We start from the raw sequence: 19,029 nt of genomic DNA on the forward strand, positions 1-19,029 counted from the left end.
CATTCTCCTGCCTCAGCCTCCTGAGTAGCTGGGACTACAGGCGCCCGCCACCACGCCTGGCTGATTTTTTTTGTATTTTTAGTAGAGACGAGGTTTCACCGTGGTCTCAATCTCCTGACCTTGTGATCCGCCCACCTCGGCCTCCCAAAGTGCTGGGGTTACAGGCGTGAGCCACCGTGCCCGGCCCTGTGAAGAATCTTATAGTTTGTTTGTTTTTTTTTTTTTTTTTTGATGTTGGAAGGCTTTTTTTTTTTTTTGAGACAGAGGCTTGCTCTGTCTCCTAGGCTAGAGTGCAGTGGCATGATCTTGGCTCACTACAACCTCTGCCTCCCGGGTTCAAGCGATTCTCCTACCTCAGCCTCCTGAGTAGCTGGGACTACAGCTGTGCACCACCATGCCTGGCTAATTTTTATACTTTTAGTAGAGACGGGGTTTCACCATGTTGGCCAGGCTGGTCTCGAACTCCTGACCTCAGGTGATCCACTTGCCTCGGCCTCCCAAAGTGCTGGGATTACAGGCATGAGCCACCATGCCTGGCCATGTGTTCAGCTTTCTTACCAACATGTTGGAAAGTGCTTTGTGCAGTTTATAGCCATTTATACTGTGTGAGATCCAGTTCAGGGTGCCTCACAGCTGCCTCAACTCTTGGCATTTTCGCTCTTTTTTATTTTAGGTATTTTAGCAGGTATTGTGGTTTTAATTTGTATTTCCCTCATGACTAATGATGTTGAAGAGCCTTCCGTGTGCTTACTGGCTACGAAGCATGGTTTGTTTTTTTTTTTTTTTGAGATGGAGTCTCGCTCGGTCGCCCAGGCTGGAATGCAGTGGTACCATCTCGATTCGCAACAACCTCTGCCTCCTGGGTTCAAGCTTCTCCTGCCTCAGCCTCTTGAGGAGCTGGGACTACAGGCGCCCGCTACCACGCCTGCCTAATTTTTGTATTTTTAGTAGAGACGGGATTTTGCCATGTTGGTCAGGCTGGTCTCAAACTCCTGACCTTGGGTGATCCACCCACCTCGGCCTCCCAAAGCACTGGGATTATAGGCATGAACCACTGCACCTGGCCAGCATGGTATATTAAAAATGCTTTCCTGTACATTCAGCAAATGTTCACCTCTTGGTGCCGCTCACCTTGTCAGTATGGTGGGGAAGCTAAAGCCTGAGCACTTGTCAGTGTGGTGGGGAAGCTAGAGGTCTGGGCACTTGTCAGTGTGGTGGGGAAGCTAGAGGTCTGGGCACACGTGCAGGACCTCTTCGCCGCAGGTCCCCGAGTGGACGGCCCTCAGGATGAAGTGCTGCGTCCCAGTGTTAAACAGTAGTAACAGCTCACCTTTTTTTTTTTTTTTTTTTTTTTTTTTTTTTTTTAAACAGTGATGGGGGTCTCACCATGTTTCCCAGACTGGTCTTGAACTCCTGGGGTCAAGTGTTCCTCCCACCTCAGACTCCCAAGTTCAGGGATATTTGGTGTGAGCCACTGAGCCCAACCTGAAACTTGCTTTTAAATAAAGAACTCAGGCTGGGTTCGGTGGCTCATACCTGCAATCCTAGCACTTTGGGAGGCCGAGGTGGGCGGATCACCTGAGGTCAGGGGATCGAGACCATCCTGCCCAACATGGTGAAACCCCGTACATCTCTACTAAAAATACAAAAATTAGCCAAGCGTGGTGGTGGGCGCCTGTAATCCCAGCTGTGGTGGAGGCTGAGGCAGGAGAATCACTTTAACCCGGGAGGTGGAGGTTGCAGTGAGCCGAGGTGGTGCCACTGCACTCCAGCCTGGGCGACAAGAGCAAAAACTCTATCAAAAAAAAAAAAAAAAAAGGAAGGAAGGAGAAAGAAAGAACTCCATACACTGATCTGTTTTATACTGTGTAATTGTTTGTCTATTATTATTGATTTTAGAGCTACAACCCTAAGCATCACACTCCCTCTGTTTAGAGTATTCAGGGTGTAGTATTAGTCTCCATCATTGTCCCCAGAAGTGATCAAGGTGATATTTTACACTCAGGGTGTCCAGTCTTTTGGCTTTCCTGGGCCACACTGGAAGAAGTATTGTCTACACTAACAAGAGCTGGTGAGCTGAAAAAATCTCAGAAATCATCATGTTTTAAGAAAGCTGATGAATTTGTTTTGAGCTACATTCGAAGCCATCCTGGGCTGCATGCAGCCCATGGGCCGTGGGTTGGACAAGCTTGTTTTAAGAGTTTAGGAGGAAAAATAATACTTCTGGTTATTTTTTTTCATCCTGCTTAGTTGCTATTTTTCTGTTTTATAATGTGCAGTACTGTAATATAATTTATACATATATTAATATATTGTGCCACCTTATTTTTACTTTAAACTTTTTTTTGAGGTATATTTCACATAAAACAAACTTATTTTAAGGGTACCTTTCAAAGAGTTTTGACAACTGTATATATCTGTGTAACTGAAATCCCAATCAAAATAATAGATTAAGATATTACCCCTCACCCCCAAACCTTCCTCTTGCCCCTTGGCAGTCAGCTCATCCCCCCTAGAGAGTCCTGGACAGTCACCTCTGTGCCTCCCCTGCCGTAGAAGTGTTTTCTTCCAGGGTTTCATAGACATGGAATCATGTAGAACATGCTGGTGTTTGGCCCACTCTTATTCACATGGTTTATTTGGGGTTCACCCATGTTACTTGTGTGGGCAGTTTTCCTTTGCGATTGCTGGGTGGCAGCTGAGTGGATTCTCTTCCATGGATGTGCCATTTGTGGATCCATTACCTACAGCTGACTGTCTAGACAGTGTCCAGTCTGGGCTGCTGCGCATCACGCTGCTGTGAGCATTTGTGGAGAAGTTCACATCTGTGTGCACTGGTGCTCTCATTTCTCTTGGCGGATAACTACAGGTAGATTGGTGGGGCCGGGGGGCAGTGTGCATTTATTTCACGAAAAGCTGAGCCGCTTTTCCAGAGCATCGCACCGGTTCGTATTCTTGCTGGCAGCATGTGACAGCCCTAGTTGCCCCGTATGCTTGTTAGCACTTGGCTTTGTCAGTCTTGATCTTAGCCATTCTCCGGGTGTGTAGTGGTATCTCGGTGTGTGTATTTTTTTAATACTTTGGATCATTTACATCAAATGTGGTTTAATTTGCCTTTTACTGATGATCAGTGGTGTTGAGCGTCTCTGCATATGCTTTTGGCCATTTCTATGTCATCTATAGTGAATGACCATTTTTATTGCGTTGTTTACTGTCTTACTGAATATTAAGCTTATTATTACACCCTGAACAGAAGTCCTTTGTGAGATAGGTGTATTGTGAATGTTTTCTCCCATTCCATCCTTTGCCTTGTTTCTTGATATTGTATTTCATATATTCAAATATTGATTTCTACTTAGTTTTTCACTGAGAGGTGTACAGTCAAAACCATTTGGAGGCTACTGCTCTGCTGAATTGGCAGAAGGAATTGCTGTGGACTGAAGAGAGGAAGGAGGGGACCCAGGCGCTGCCCCACAGCCTCTCCTGTGGCCTCACCCCGGGGGAGGCGTGGATGTTTGGTGGAGAGCCCGCTTTGGTTTTCCGTGAATGTCATTTGGGTGGTGGGGGCAGAATGATCTCAGGAGTGTTCTCACCGCCGAGGAGTGGCTGCATCTCGATGCGTCGGCACCGGAGGGCTGTGCTGCTGTGTGCTCCGTGCGCTTTCTGCCACCACCTGCGAGACCTCCAGAGAGCCTGACACCGCCGCCCGCACCAAGATCCCAGCTGTTGTCTGGTGATCCAGATGAGAGGACCTGTGCGATAATTTCTCGCAGCAGCCGCTGGCAGGACCTGGAGTCGAAATCTTCCTTAGTCTAAAACACATCCCAAATGACCGGACATTAAATGAGAACATGTCTTTGTTTTACAAGGCCACTTGAGGTCGACCTCCCTCCTCTTCTGGGTGTGCCCCATGCTCCGAGTGTGAGGATCTTACATGGGTGTGCGCTCCTGAGCCAGCCTTTACCACGACAGCAAGTTGCCACACCGAATTGCAGACCTGGCAGCCCTTTCCAGCACCTTCCTTATTACAGTTACCATGCAGCAAATGGGAGAGGGGGGCCAAAAACCCCAAAATTATTCTCCAGGCCAAAGAAAAACTCTGGAGTGCTCGACAGCCACTTACAGACCTGCTCATCACGTGTTGTTGGAACACCCAACACCAGCCTCCGGGTTGTGAATGTTTCTGGGATCGAGGCTCCCTGATACCTGCCTACAGAAGCAGATCCGCCTGAGGACATGCACCATTTCCTGATATTTGTACCTTAGAATATAGGGCCAGCTTCGTGATATGTGGGGTCCAGTGCAGAATGAAAACATGGGACGTGTTGTTGAGAAAGCAGGAAAAGGCTGGGTGCAGTGGCTCATGCCTGTAATCCCAGCACTTTGGGCGATTGAGGTGGGTGGATCACTTGAGCCCAGGAATTTGAGACCAGCCTCAGAAATACAGTGAGACCCCCCATCTCTACAAAAACAAAACAAGTGTGGTGGTACGTGCCTATAGTCCCAGCTATTCAGGAGGCTGAGGCGGGAGGGTCGCTTGAGCCTGGGCTTGCAGTGAGCCATGATCGTGCCACTGCCCTCCAACCCAGGCGACAGAGCAAGACCTTGTCTCTAAACAAACAAACAAACACACAAAAAAACAAGAAAAGAGCTTCTTCATGTCTTCCGTGGACTCCTGGCCTGCCATAGTGTTTTTAATTTGCCATTTGACTTCAGGCTTTCCCAGGAATACATGTCTGAAGCAAGGCACTGCTGTTCACACCCCACCAGGGACGGTGGACAGTTGTAGGGGAAGAAGGGGGTGCCGGAGCAAGATGGGCTGTGTCCTGTTGAACCTCATTACAGAACACCAATTTAAAGTTAAATGATGAGGAATTTCAAGATGTTGGCAGTAAGGCATTAAACTCCATGCCTTGTCCTTCTGAGGTGGACTTTCTGCAGCTGTGCTGGCCACACAAGCCTGAAGCTGGCCTTGTCTGTATGGAAAAGTTTTGTGTCAAAACTATGTGGTTCCTAAGTCACTTTGAAGCAATGCATGCGGTAAACGTGCTTCACTGCAAGGTTACACTTGCCAGCCAGTGCTGAGCCTGGTCGTTAGGTGTCAAAGCCTGTTCGAAGCTTCGGAGGCTTAGGTTAGAAGATTTGTGCTGAAAGGCCGGGTGCGGTGGCTCACGCCTGTAATCCCAGCACTTTGGGTAGCTAAGGGGGGTGGATCACGAGGTCAGGAGATCGAGACGAGACCATCCTGGCTAACGCGGTGAAACCCCGTCTCTACTAAAAAAAAATACAAAATACTAGCCGGGCGTGGTGGCGGGTGCCTGTAGTCCCAGCTACTCGGGAGGCTGAGGCAGGAGAATGGCGTGAACCCGGGAGGTGGAGCTTGCGGTGAGCCGAGATCGCACCACTGCATTCCAGCCTGGGCGACAGAGCGAGACTCCGTCTCAAAAAAAATAAAAAGTAAAAGTAAACATGATGGCATGTCATGAGTTCTGAAGGATGAGAAGTTAAAGCTGACCGGGCACAGTGGCTCACGCTTGCAATCCCAGCACTTGGGGAGGTCAAGGTGGGTGGATCACTTGAGGTCAGGAGTTTAAAACCAGCCTGGCCCACATGGTGAAACCCTGTCTGTACTAAAAAAAAATTACAAAAACTTAGCCAGGTGTGGGGACACATGCTTGTAGTCTTAGCTACTTGGCAAACTGAGGCAGGAGACTCGCTTGAACTTGAAAGATGGAGGTTACAGTGAGCTGAGATCACACCACTGCACTCCAGCCTGGGCAACAGAGCAAATCTGTCTTAAAAAAAAAAAGTTGAGGCTGAGGTGATAGATGTTGCTTGAGGGTTTTTTGCTGATGAGTGACAAAGTATGGACTCTTTAGGGTTTCTAGTGTATTCCTCCTTGTCTTAAACTGTCTTCAGCGTTGTCAAGCTCTCTGTTTGTAATTTGTGTGCTTTAAGATGACACTTGCCACTCAGACCTCCTCCAAGGAGGGGCAGGGCAGCCCATTCCTGGGCCTGGCTCGGTGCTCCACCTCCGGCATACCCCTTTCTGGGGCGAGTCCTTGGACTGTGGGGAAGCGCCTGCTGCACTCTGGGTGGTGGCAGCCTCGGGCCCTGGGGTCCCCCTTGCGGAGTCCTTAGGGTGTGAGGCACAGGGCGTTGACGGGTGCTGCTCTTAGCGCAGTTGAAAAGGCCGGGTTGGTGGGTGTGTGCTTAAGGGTCACTGGTGTATGTCAGGGCTCCTGATCATGAAAGATTGTATGACCACGTTTCAGTTCGGGGGTTCTTCCCTGTCCTGTGGGCCCCTCTTACCCACTGGCTGCAGGCTTAGCTGTGGACGTACTTCCGTCTTTGTGTTTACCCCCCCACCTTGGGACCAGCAGTTTTCCTAAATGGGGCCACTGCGTCAGCCTGGGCCCCAGAGGAAGGAAACGTGGCACTGAGCAGCTGCTAACGAAGATGAGCATGGTGGAGCCGAGCCGACGTCGAGTTCGAGCCCAGAGACCCAGGGGCCGCTGTGACAGCAGCAGGGTTCAGCCTGTGCGAATGGGGGGACACCGGGGGTCGGGCCGCCCAGGGCCATGCTGGAGTAACATGGTTGAAAACATTGTTCTGGTGAGTACGTGTCGGAGTGGGGTGAATGTTTCCCGAAGAGGAGAAGAAATCTGAAGTGTGTACAGTGGCATTACCAGACCCAAGTTTCTTGGACCATGATTTGGAAGCCCACTGACAGGATGGTGCGTGGACGTAGTGGACGTCACTTGTGCTGGGCGGGTGACAGAACACAGGATCAGAGAAGGTCGCTTGGTGCCACTGCCCTGTCCTCCACGACACTGGAGCTGCACTTTCCTGGCCTAGCGTGAGGCCAGCTCTAAGGAACACACGTGGCCCTCGAGAAGGGTCAGGAATCTGTGGGAATTGCAGTGAGGCAGCGTTTTGTAACTGTTTGGTCCCACAACGTGGTCCGTGGAATCTGGCTGATGGGACTGACGCAGAGACGGCCCCAGGAGCAGAGACGCTGCAAGAGTGGTGTCTGGAGCAGGCTTCTCAGGCTGTCTGTGGTGAAGGCCCAGTCCAGCGTGAACGGCGCTTCTATCAAACACCATAAAATGATTCAAAAAATGAAGTGGTTTCCAAACACTCCCCACGTCCACACTCCCCTCGTGGTGGACCAAGGCACACGCTCCCAGCCTGGCCACAGGCCCAGACTAGCCTTGAGGTTTGCGTTGGACGTTTTGAAGGCTTACACATGTTTTTCTTTTTCTTTTTTTTTGAGACGGAGTCTTGCTCTGTCACCCAAGCTGGAGTATAGTGGCCCGATTTCCGCTCACTGCAAGCTCTGCCTCCCGGGTTCCCGCCATTCTCCTGCCTCAGCCTCCCTAATAGCTGAGAGTACAGGCGCCCACTACCACGCCCAGCTAATTTTTTGTATTTTTTTAGTAGAGATGGGGTTTCACCATGTTAGCTAGGATGGTCTCCATCTCCTGACCTCCTGATCCGCCCGCCCTGGCCTCCCAAAGTGCTGGGATTACAGGCTTGAGCCACCGCGCCCAATAGTCCAGAGAATTTCCATTTTCCCAGATTCCCACTCTATTACTGTTTCACCAAACCCGCATGGTCAGTCTCTCTCCCTCTCCTGAAGCATTCAAGGGGCAGCTGCAAAGGTGACGCTCTTCCTGCAGGCATCCTCTTCTGCACCTGCCCCAGTGAGCGCTGCTACAGCACCTGTGGCCTAACAGCCGACCTTCTCCAGGCTTCGTCCATAATCCTGCCCTTCCCCGAGTAGGCCCCGTGTCGCGTTGAACCCTCCCGTCGCTCTGATCTCCTTTGAGGTGTGGCCATCCTCAGCCTTTGTCTTCTGTGACATTGATGTTTTTGAAGAGCACAGCATTAGTGATTTTGTTGAATGTCTCTCGATTAGGATTTGTTGGATGTTTCCTCTTGATTAGATCTAGGTTAGTTACCTCTGGCAGGAACTCTAGAGGTGAAGTTGCGTCCTCTCAGGGCACCACGGTTGTGTGACTGTGGTGTCATTTTGTGCCGTGGACAGTGATGCTGGCCGTGAGCACTTGGCTGAGTTGGTCGAAGAGCGGCATCCCGAACAGGGCTCTGGAGTGCAGAGTGACCTCTGCCGCCATTCTGGTCAAGCGTCTCCACGTGGTCTGCAAGGCTCCAAACCTGGCAGGTGCTCTGTAGGTCACCCCGTTACATAAAATCACAAATTGGAAAGAGTTTATTAAACTTTCTTTTCTTTTTGAGACGGAGTCTCGCTCTGTTGCTGAGGCTGGAGTGCAGTGGCATGATCTCAGCTCACTGCAAGCTCCACGTCCTGGGTGCAAGTGATTTTCCTGCCTCAGCTTCCCGAGTAGCTGGGACTACAGGCGCCCTCCAACGCTCCCAGCTAATTTTTTGTATTTTTAGTAAGAAGGGGTTTCACCGTGTTAGCCAGGATGGTCTCGATCTCCTGAGCTCGTGATCCGCCCATCTCGGTCTCCCAAAGTGCTGGGATTACAGGCGTGAGCCACCGGGCCCAGCCCCAGATAAAGTACTTTTCGGAGTACACAGTGTCAGGAATTGTGATGGGATGACTGTGTGAGACAGCCTGATGTCTTCCAGACACTTAAACTCCATCATCCACCCCAAGTGCTTCTCTGGAGGAAAGCTGCAGGGCCAGGGAAGGCACCTCAGGCCTTGGGGAAGTCAGGAGCCCTCCCAGCCAAGACACCGACTGCACGTGGACCTGCACTGGGCTCGTTGCCCTGCAGCCGTGTGGGGAAGACACAGGTCCCAGGAGGATCTGAGCCCCTGGCATCTGTTTTCACCCCCACCTCCGTTCTGTTGTAATATTTTGTGCCTCTTTTTAGTGTCGTGAGGCAACTCATCCAAAATTATTCCAGTTTTTAATTTCTAGTTTTGAAAAGGGGAACAAGGATTTCCAAGGTAACTGAACTCCACAGAGAACCTGAAAACAGTTTTAATGTATCTTGTTTTGAATGTAACCTACATTCAAATAAATTATAATTATAGTGTGGGTATCCGTGCAGTCACAATCCAGGTAAAAGAAATAGGTCATTGTGGCCAGGCGCAGTGGCTCACGCCTGTAATCCCAACACTTTGGGAGGCCAAGGTGGGTGGATCACAAGGTCAGGAGATGGAGACCATCCTGGCTACACGGTGAAACCCCGTCTCTACTAAAAATACAAAAAAAAAATTAGGTGGGCGTGGTGGTGGGCACCTGTAGTCCCAGCTATTCTGGAGGCTGAGGCAGGAGAATGGCGTGAACCCGGGAGGCGGAGCTTGCAGTGAGCCAAGATTGTGCCACTGCACTCCAGCCTGGGTGACAGAGCCAGACTCAGTCTCAAAAAAAAAAAAAAAAGAAAAGAAATAGGTTATTGTCAGCACAAAAGCATAGAAAATGGCACAGTGACCCCCCCATACCTGTCACATGATCCACGTTTTGCTACTTTCTACATCCATCTGCATGGACGGCTTTTATTTTTTTAAAAAAACTGTCTATTGAAGTGTCCAGAAAGGTGTGTGTATCATGCATATGCAACTGATGCATTTTTGCAGACAGGAACTCTCACCAATGCAGTCAGAATCCAGATTAAGAAAAAGCAAATTGGCCGAGCGCGGTGGCTCAAGCCTGTAATCCCAGCACTTTGGGAGGCTGAGGCGGGCGGATCACGAGATCAGGAGATCGAGACCATCCTTGCTAACACGGTGAAACCCCATCTCTACTAAAAATACAAAAAATTATCCGGGCGAGGTGGCGGGTGCCTGTAGTCCCAGCTACTTGGGAGGCTGAGGCAAGAGAATGGCATGAACCTGGGAGGCGGAGCTGGCAATGAGCTGAGATCGCGCCACTGCACCCCAGCCTGGGAGACAGAGCGAGACTCCGTCTCAAAAAAATAAATAAAAAAAAAAGAACAAGTTGGCTGGGCATGGCGGCTGGCCTCTGTCTTTTTTTTTTAAACTAGAAATAGGATCTTGCTCTGTTGCCCAGGCTAGAGTACAGTGGTACGACCACAGCTCACTGCAGCCTCAAACTCCCAGGCTCAAGCAACCCTCCTACCTCAGCCTCCAAGCCACTGGAGCTCCAGGTGTGCACCACCACGCCTGGGTAAGTTTTTAAACATTTTTTGTAGATAAGCGGGGATCTTGCTGTGTTGCTGATGCTGGTCTTGAACTCCTGGACTCAGGTGATCTTCCCGCCTCAGCCTCCCTAAATGCTGGAATTACAGGTGTGAGCCACCGCGCCCGGCCCCTCTCCTCATTTTCAGTGCCCTGTGCTGAGGACCCTCTGCTGTGGAATGTCGTCACAGCACTGATCGTCTGTCGTCTTTAACTGGAAACATTGGGGTTGGGTCCGGTGGCCCACACCTGTACTCCCAGTACTTTGGGAGGCCAAGACAGGAGGATCACTTGAGCCCAGGAGTTTGTGACCAGTCTGGGTGACACTGGGGGACCCTGTCTCTACAAAAAATTATAATAATAAAAAGTAGCTGAACTTGGTGGCGTGTGCCTGTAGTCCTAGCTACTCAAGAGGCCGAGACAGCAGGATCCCTTGAGCCTGGGAAATTGAGGCTACAGTGAGTCATGATTGCGCTGCTGCACTCCAACCTGGGCTACAGAGCGAGACCCGGCCTCAAAACGAAAAGGAAACAGAACCAGATACAAGGGAAGGATGGCTCAGTGTGGCAGTGCCCTGTCCTGCAGAGAGCACTCCGCCAGGCCTGGACTAGGACGTGCGTGACTCTAGGGAGAAGTGCGAGCTCACAGGTAATATGGGGGTGTGGTCCTGTTGTGTGCAAAGCAAGCGAAACACTCAGAGGATATTGGGTTCCCCATCGTTCCAGAGCTGCTGCCCCGGCAGAGGAGGAAGAGCTCGCCTCTTTTCCTGTTGGAATTGTGCGCACTGCTGGAGCTCTCTCCTGGGAAGGCCGGCAGGGAGTGTGTTCTGGTCAAGGGTGAGCCTTCTGCAGAAGTTCAGGGTGGACGTAGAATAAATATAGCACAGTGGACACCAGATGCGTCTGTGGGAAGAAGTCACTGCTGACATCTTTCTTTTTTTTTTGAGACGGAGTCTCTGTCGCCCAGGCTGGAGTGCGGTGGCACGATCTTGGCTCACTGCAACCTCCACCTGCCGGGTTCACGTCATTCTCCTGCCTCAGCCTCCTGAGTAGCTGGGACTACACGCGCCCGCCACCACATCCGGCTAATTTTTTGTATTTTTAGTAGAGACGAGGTTGTTAGCCAGGATGGTTTGCATCTCCTGACGTGGTGATCCACCTGCCTCAGCCTCCCAAAGTGCTGGGATTACAGGCATGAGCCACCGCGCCTGGCTGTTTTTTCTTTTCTTTTCTTTCTTCTTTTTTTTTTTTTAAAGATAGAGTCCCGCTCTGTCACCTGAGCTGGAGTGCAATGGTGAGATCTCAGCTCACTGCAGCCTCCACCTCCCGGGTTCACGTGATTCTCCTGCCTCAGCCTTCCGAGTAGCTGGGATTATAGGTGCCTGCCACCACGCCCCGCTAACTTTTGTATTTTTAGTAGAGATGGTGTTAACCATGTTGGTCAGGCTGGTCTCAAACTCCTGACCTCAGGTAATCCTCCTGCCTCGGCCTCCCAAAGTCCTGGGATAAGAGGCGTGAGCTTCTGTGCCTGGCCTAGTAGTACAGTGTTTGATTTGATGTCCTGAGTGTCTGTATGTGGGTGTGGAGTGCGGTTTTCCACTGGGCTTCAGTCTGAGGTTGCGCGGTTGGTGCTCACTGTTCTTCCCATCTCCGCTTCTGGCTGGCGACTGTGTGGGTGCGGACTCCGCAGCTGCCCAGCTCAGAGCCAGAGGCGTGTGCGGAGCCCAGCAGGGATGGCGGAGCCGCTTGGCGTCCACGCAGCTTGCCCTGTTTGTGTCCACGTGGTTCTGCTGTGAGAACCCCTGGGTTGTAAGCTGTTAGGCTGGTATGAGAGGGTGGGTGGTCCTGGCAACATGCCCCCGTGTGAGACGGGCTGCTCGTTAGCGGTGAGGAGGACTCAGGAGAGGGTGGGTGGGAGTCTAGGGTAGCTTGCGGATCCTGCTGGAACCTCGTGCCAGGCCGGTCTTCCTTGTTGTCCTCAGAGGCGACAGCTATACACACACACAACGCCCCATCCACCCCCCTTGTTTGCAGAATCTACAGGTAATGTCTGTGTAAAGGGAGCCGAACTCTGTCAGATTTCAGATACATGACAGGTGATCAGTTTTATTATTTATTGTGTATTTATTTAGAGCAGTACCGAAAGCTTATTAAAAAGCTCTAGAGCGGAAGGAAAAGAGGAAAAGTGCACTTGGAAGAGGGCCGGGCGGGTGACGAGAGATTCAGTGCCAGTTTTCTTTAAAATGTGTTTGAATTTGGAAAGTCTGAAGCCAGCAGTGAATGTCACTAAATGTGAAGTGTTGCAACTCTTTGCTCTAGATATTTTTTTTTTTTTGAAATGGAGTCTTGCTGTGTTGCCCATGCTGGAGTGCAGAGGCGGGATCTCGGCTCACTGCAGCCTCTGCCTTCCGAGTTCAAGAGATCCTCCTCCCTCAGCCTCCTGAGTAGCTGGGATTACACGTGTGTGCCACCACCCAGGCTAATTTTTTTGTATTTTTGGTAGCGACGGGGTTTCAGCATGTTAGCCAGGATGGTCTTGATCTCCTGACCTCATGGTCTGCCTGCCTCGGCCTCCCAAAGTCCTGGAATTACAGGTGTGAGCGCCGTGCCTGGCCGTTCTCCCTGTTATTTAAGGGAAGTGGTCTCACTCTGTTGCACAGGCTGGCTTTGAGCTCCTGGGCTCAGGCGGTTCCACCCTGGCCTTCTGACGCAGCTGGAAGCATTTTGCTATCTTCTATTTTACCGATTCTTTTTCTTTTTCCTTTGTTTCCTTTGGTTTCGATACTAGTGGTCTGTTTCTGTCTTGGTCTTAGTTGATTCAGTTAATAATTTGCAAGGATTTGTTAATAATTTGCAAGGATATTTAAAATCAAATAGAGCTTTATACACCAAAAGATCAGTGTCTTAAATATATCATTTATAGACGAGGTCAGGCACTGTGGTTTACGCCTGTAATTTCAGCACTTTGGGAGACTGAGGTGGGCGGATCTCCTAAGCCCAGAAGTTTGAGACCAGCCAGGGAAACAGAGCCTGGCATGGTGGCGTGTGCCTCTAGTCCCAGCTACTCAGGAAGTTGGTGTGGAGGATCGCTTGAGCCTGCGAGTTCAAGGCTGCAGTGGGTCAGTGATCGTGCCACTGCGCTCCAGCCTGGGTCACAGGGTCTTTGCTGACTAGGCTAGTCTCGAATTCCCAGGCTCAAGCAATCCTCCCTCCCCAGCCTCCCAAAGTGCAAGGATTACAGGTGTGAGTCACTCTGCCCAGCCTTCAGACCTTTTCTCCTGAAGGTGAGTAGGAAAGGAAGGTGGCTTATTTTTTCAGTGTCGTAACAGGGAATTTGTCAGAGAAGCTTTTTCAGTTTTCACGATGGGCAGGTTTTGAAGGCCAGAGCTGATGGCACTGGTGGATGGACTCCAGTGTTTCTGGCCTGAGTGCCTCCGTGCTGCCTGTCTGCTGAGGGGAGTCCTGGGAGGGGAGCGTTGGCTAGGAGTCTTGTTTGAGACCCAGCGTGGATGCATATGAGGGGCCAGAGTGTAGGGAAACCCTGGAGCTGAAGGTGGGGATTTTGGAGCTATTTGGGTACGTGTAGAGTTCAAGGTCCAAGGCCTGGATGAGCCAGGAGTCAGGATAGAGGGAGAAACTGGAGTCGAGGCCTGGAGCATTGAACATTGAACATTGGGTGGTAAAGAGAGGAGACTCTGGTAAGGGATTGAAAAGGAGCGCTGCAAAGCGGGAACCAGAGATTCTGGTGTCCTGGATACCCAGGAGGTGGTCACTCTGTGAGGTTCTACTCTGTCCCCCAAGACTGGGGCAGGACTGGCTGTCCTGCCTGTGCCTCACCGGGGAAGGAGAAGGGCGAGGGGAGGCAGCAGCAGTGCAGCAAAGAAGCAAGTGTTGAAACCCTCGGGTGTTGCCCTTCCTGACCCCACCCAGCTAGTGTCGGGAAGTGTCTCCTCGGAGATGTCCCTGAAGTGGGAGGGCCATGGCGTAGCCTCTGACCTCCTCAGGCTGGATCCTTCTAGGGCAGGTGCCCCGTAGGGCAGGGTGATGGGCAGAGCCTTCCTCTGTGGCCGGAGTGCCCATACTGGGTGCACAGATGTGAGCTGGGCTGAGTGTGGCCAGCCACTTGTTTGGGTTGTTTGTAGACAGACAAATAGGCTGTTGTTGAACTGGGTTCGTGGTGGGAACTTAGAGACTCTCAGAGTCTAAAATTTAACTGTTGTGTTAAATTTTATTCTTTGAAGGTATTTGGCTTGCGTGACCTTTGTTTGGTTATGTTTTACTTGGGTCATGTCAAGGAAGCTACATGAGGTGTGAACCAGAGTGTTCCACTGCAAACCTTCTCCCCTGTGGCTTTAATGTCCCTGGCTCTTGGTTTGCCAGAGCCAACAGTGAAAAAAGTGATAGGAGTTTTTATTTAAAGAAAAGGAGGCCGGGTGCCCTGGCTCATGCCTGTAATCCCAACACTTTGGGAAGCCAAGGTAGCAGATCATGTGAGATTGGGAGTTCAGGACCAGCCTGACTAACATGGAGAAACCCCGTCTCTGCTAAAAATACAAAATTAGCCGGGCGTGCTGGTGCCTGCCTGTAATCCCAGCTACTCGGGAGGCTGAGGCAGGAGAATCTCTTGAACCTGGGAGGTGGAGGTTGCAGTGAGCTGAGATAGCACCGTTGCACTCCAGCCTGGGCGACAAGAACAAAACTCCATTTCTTTTAAAAAAAAAAGGAAAGGAATTATTTTTCTTAAATAAGAAAACTACCGCAGAGTTATTGCTTTGTGACCCAGATACATTTATATGTTTATTTTGAAAGGAAAAATAGACACTGGGTGGTATTTGAGTTTTAAGTCTACTATAAGACCCAAAACATATTTGTGCACTTAGTTTAAAAGGAGTCATGTAGACTAAGTGGTATTTGAGTCTTTTTGAGTCTATGCTTTTTTTTTTGGTTGGGAGAGACGGGGTCTTTTTTGCTCAGACTGAAGTGCGGTGGCACTGTCAGAGCTCACTGCAGCCTCGACCTCCTGGGCTCAAACAATCCTCCTGCCTCAGCCTCCTGAGTATCTGGGACCACAGGCATGCAACACCACACCTGGCTAATTTTTTGCAGTTTTTGTAGAGATGGGGTCTCGCTGAGTTGCAAAGGCTAGTCTTGACCTCCTGGACACAAGTGATCTGCCTGCCTCAGCCTCCCAAAGTGCTGGGATTACAAGCATGAGCTACGATACCTGACCTTGTCTGTGCTTTTAATTTTCCTGTGTGGCTGGTCTAAATAGTGTTTTCTTACTGGTGTTTTTTAAGTCATGAAGCACCTTAGTTGTGATTTGGTTTGTTAGGCAACTTGTAAGAACACGGTGAGCTGAGTTTGGAGGTGCTGCATACACGTCCTCAGCTGCTCCAGTGTTGTGGGGACTCTGCTCCTACCCTGGCTGGGACAGCAAAAGGGTGCTGATGGTGGGTTTTTCTTTTCCAGGTGCACGTTCAGGTTCCCGAGCACAAACATCAAGATAACGTTTACTGCCCTGTCCAGCGAGAAGAGGGAGAAGCAGGAGCCGTCTGAGTCTCCGGTGAAGGCCGTACAGCCGCACATCTCACCCCTGACCATCAACATTCCAGACACCATGGCCCACCTCATCAGCCCTCTGCCCTCCCCAACAGGAACCATCAGGTGTGGCCATGGGGATGGGGGAACTGGAACGTCCTCAGTCCCAGCGGCAGCCCCAAGTAACGCCTTTCTCCTTCCCTGGTGCTGACTTACGTGGAGAGAGAGATGTGAAGTGGCGTTTAAAATACTGAATTTCTGCTCTGAATTTCCTGCATTAGGAAGTGCAGTTCCCAAAGGTTCCTGGTTTTTATTTACTCATTCTTTTTTTTTTTTTTTTTTTTTTTTTTGAGACAAGAGTCTCTCTCTGCTGCCCAGGCTGGAGCACAGTGGTGCAATCTCAGCTCACTGCAAGCTCCGCCTCTCAGGTTCAAGTGAGTCTCCTGCCTTAGCCTCCTGAGTAGCTGGGACTACAGGCATGCGCCACCACGCCTGGCTAATTTTTGCATTTTTAGTAGAGACGGGGTTTCACCATATTGGTCAGGCTGGTCTCGACCTCCTGACCTCAAGTGATCCACCCGCCTTAGCCTCTCCAAGTGTTGGGACTACAGGCTGAGCCACTGTGCCTGGCCTGTTTGCTCATTCTTTAAAAGATGTTTTTAAAGTGTTTTTTTTTTTTTTTTTTTTTTTTTTTTTTTTTTAAAGACAGAGTCTTGCACTGTTGCCCAGGCTGGAGTGCAGTGGTGCAGTCTCGGCTCACTGCAGCCTCTGCCTCCCAGGTTCAAGTGATTCTCCTGCCTCAGCCTCCTGAGTAGCTGGGGCCACAGGCACGTGCCACCATACCCGGCTAATTTTTTGTATTTTTAGTAGAGACGGATTTCACTGTGTTGGCTAGGCTGGTCTCAAACTCCTGACCTTGTGATCCACCTCCCAAAGTGTTGGGATTACAGGCGTGAGCCCCCGCAGCAGGCCGTTGTTTTTTTTTTGTGAGACAGGTTCCGGCTGTGTTGCTAGGATGAACTCAGACTCCTGGATGTTAGCGACCCTCCTGCCTTGGCCTCCCAAGCAGCTGGGACAACACGTGCTCCACTGTGCCTGGCCTGGATTCTTTTCATTGGAGTATAAATGGAAGGGCAGACAGTGGTCTAAAGTCTGAGATAGATTTTAATTTGAATTTTGAATTTTTTAGAGAGCCCACAGCCTGAAGAACCATGAGCCAATTAAACATCTTTTCTTTCTTTTTTTTTAAAAGAAGAATAGAGAGCCGAGAAATAAACCTTTACATAATGTAGTCAAATGATTTTTTTTTTGAATGGAGTTTCGCCCTTTTTGCCCAGGCTGGAGTGCAATGCGTGGTCTTGGCTCACTGCAACCTCTGCCTCCCAGGTTGAAGCAATTCTTATGCCTCAGTCTCCTGAGTAGCTGGGATTACAGGCATGCACCACCATGCCCGGCTAATTTTGTATTTTTAGTAGAGACGGGATTTCTCCATGTTGGTCAGGGTGGTCTTGAAATCCTGACCTCAAGTGATCCTCCCGCCTCGGGCTGCCAAAGTGCTGAGATTACAGGCATGAGCCACTGTGCCCGGCCTCATCAAAGTGGTTTTTGACGAGGTTGCCAAGACTATTCATTCAGACTTTCCAACAAGTGGCACTAGGTAAACTGTGTGTCCACATGGAAAATAATGAATTTGGGCCCTTATATCATGTGCAAAAATTAACTGAAAATGGATCAAAGGCCTAAATTTAAGGCCTGAAACTGTAAAATTCTTAGAAGAAAACATAGGCAAAACCCCCATGACATTGGATTTGGTATTGATGTCTTGCATTTGATACCAAAGGCACAGGCAACAGAAGAAAAAGACAAATTGAACTTCTTGAAAATTAAAAAAAATTGTGCACCAAAAGACAACTTAAGTAGTAAAAAGGTGTTCTACAGAATGGGAGTAAATATTTGCAAATCATACATCTGACCAAGGGATTAATATCCAGATTATAGAGACAACTCCTAAAACTCAACAACAAAGAAACAAAAGACTCAGTTCAAAAGAAAGACATTCTTTCAAAGAAGATATAGAAATGGCCAAAAGTACATGAACAGATATTCAACATCAGTAGTTATTAGGGAAATGCCAATCAAAATACATTGAGATCCCACCTCACACCCATTGGATTGACTGCTGTTAAAAACAAAAAACCCAGAAAATAGTGTTAGTGAGGATGTGGAGAAATTGGAACTGTTGTGCGCTGTTGCAAGGAATGCCAAACCGTGCAGCTGCTGTGGAAACAGTCTAGCGGTTCCTCAAAAAACTAAAAATAGAATTACCATGTGATCCAGCAACCCCACTTCTGGATATAGACCCAAACTGAAGGCAGGTCCTTGAAGAAATATTTGTATGCCCGTTTTCATAGCAGCCTTATGCACAATTTCCAGAGGATAGAAGATACAATGGAATATTATTCAGCCTTAAAAAGGAAGGAAATCCTGACATATGCTGAAACATGAATTAATCCTGAGGACATTATGCTCAGTGAAATAAGCCAGTCATTGAGATTCCTAGAGTATCACATTCGCGTAGACGGAAGGCAGAATGGAGGTGGCCAGGGGCTGGGGGCGGGGAGGGGGAGCCCGTGTTTCTCGGGGACAGAGCTTCAGTTTGGGAAATGAGAACATTCTGGAGGGGGTGGTGCGATGGCTGCACCTCCGTGTGAATGTGCTTCACGCTGTTGAAGTGTGCAGTTTAAAGTGGTTAAAATGGTAAATTTTATGTTGTGTATATTTTACCACAAAGGAAAGAAAAAAGGCCCCCTGGAAGAGCTTCTGTCATGCCTGTGTTTGTGAAATGGAGGCGTGGCTGGTGGACTCCGGCCACCATCCTGTGCCTGGTGCTGTCCGAGAGCAGCCCTGGCTGGTGTCAGGGCCTTCTCGTCGCTGCCCTCTCTCCTGGTGCTCCTTCGCTGAGAGGCTGCCATCTCTCTTTCCCACTTTGGTTGAATTTGGCTGAACATAACTGAGTGGGCCAAATAGTAGATGTGTGGGTGGGTAGGCAAAAGTCAAGTCCTGCCACCCAGTGCTTATTAAGCACTACATAAAAAGGACACAGAATTCACTGGAGGAGAATGCGCCCGAGTTTGCCTGAATCACATACCGCTCACTGCCGAGCAGCAGCTTTGAAGACCCCACATACAAGAGTGACTGACAGCAACGGTGGGCGCAGGGGAAGGGTCGCAGCTGCAGCCCTGAGGTTGGGTCGGCTCCTGACTCAGCCTCTCCTCTCGCCGACCGCTTTTCTTCGTCCTGTGTTTCCTTGCTTGCCCCACTCCACACCCGCAGACCTTTGTCAGGGGAGCCCAGGTCC

At 50.0% G+C, this 19,029-nt stretch overlaps 1 protein-coding gene across 2 annotated transcripts in view; it reads left to right on the top strand.

Moving 5' to 3' along the window:
* Positions 1-19,029, top strand: part of FOXK2 (forkhead box K2) — an 83,917-nt gene that overhangs the window by 26,070 nt on the left and 38,818 nt on the right. For both annotated transcript variants that reach the window (XM_037992997.2, XM_073005519.1), the window contains exon 2: positions 15,603-15,797. In XM_037992997.2, the coding sequence (XP_037848925.2) occupies positions 15,603-15,797 (195 nt within the window). The remainder of the gene's footprint in view (positions 1-15,602; positions 15,798-19,029) is intronic.

The sequence above is a fragment of the Chlorocebus sabaeus genome, chromosome 16 (assembly GCF_047675955.1).
Source record: "Chlorocebus sabaeus isolate Y175 chromosome 16, mChlSab1.0.hap1, whole genome shotgun sequence".
NCBI lineage: Eukaryota > Metazoa > Chordata > Mammalia > Primates > Cercopithecidae > Chlorocebus > Chlorocebus sabaeus.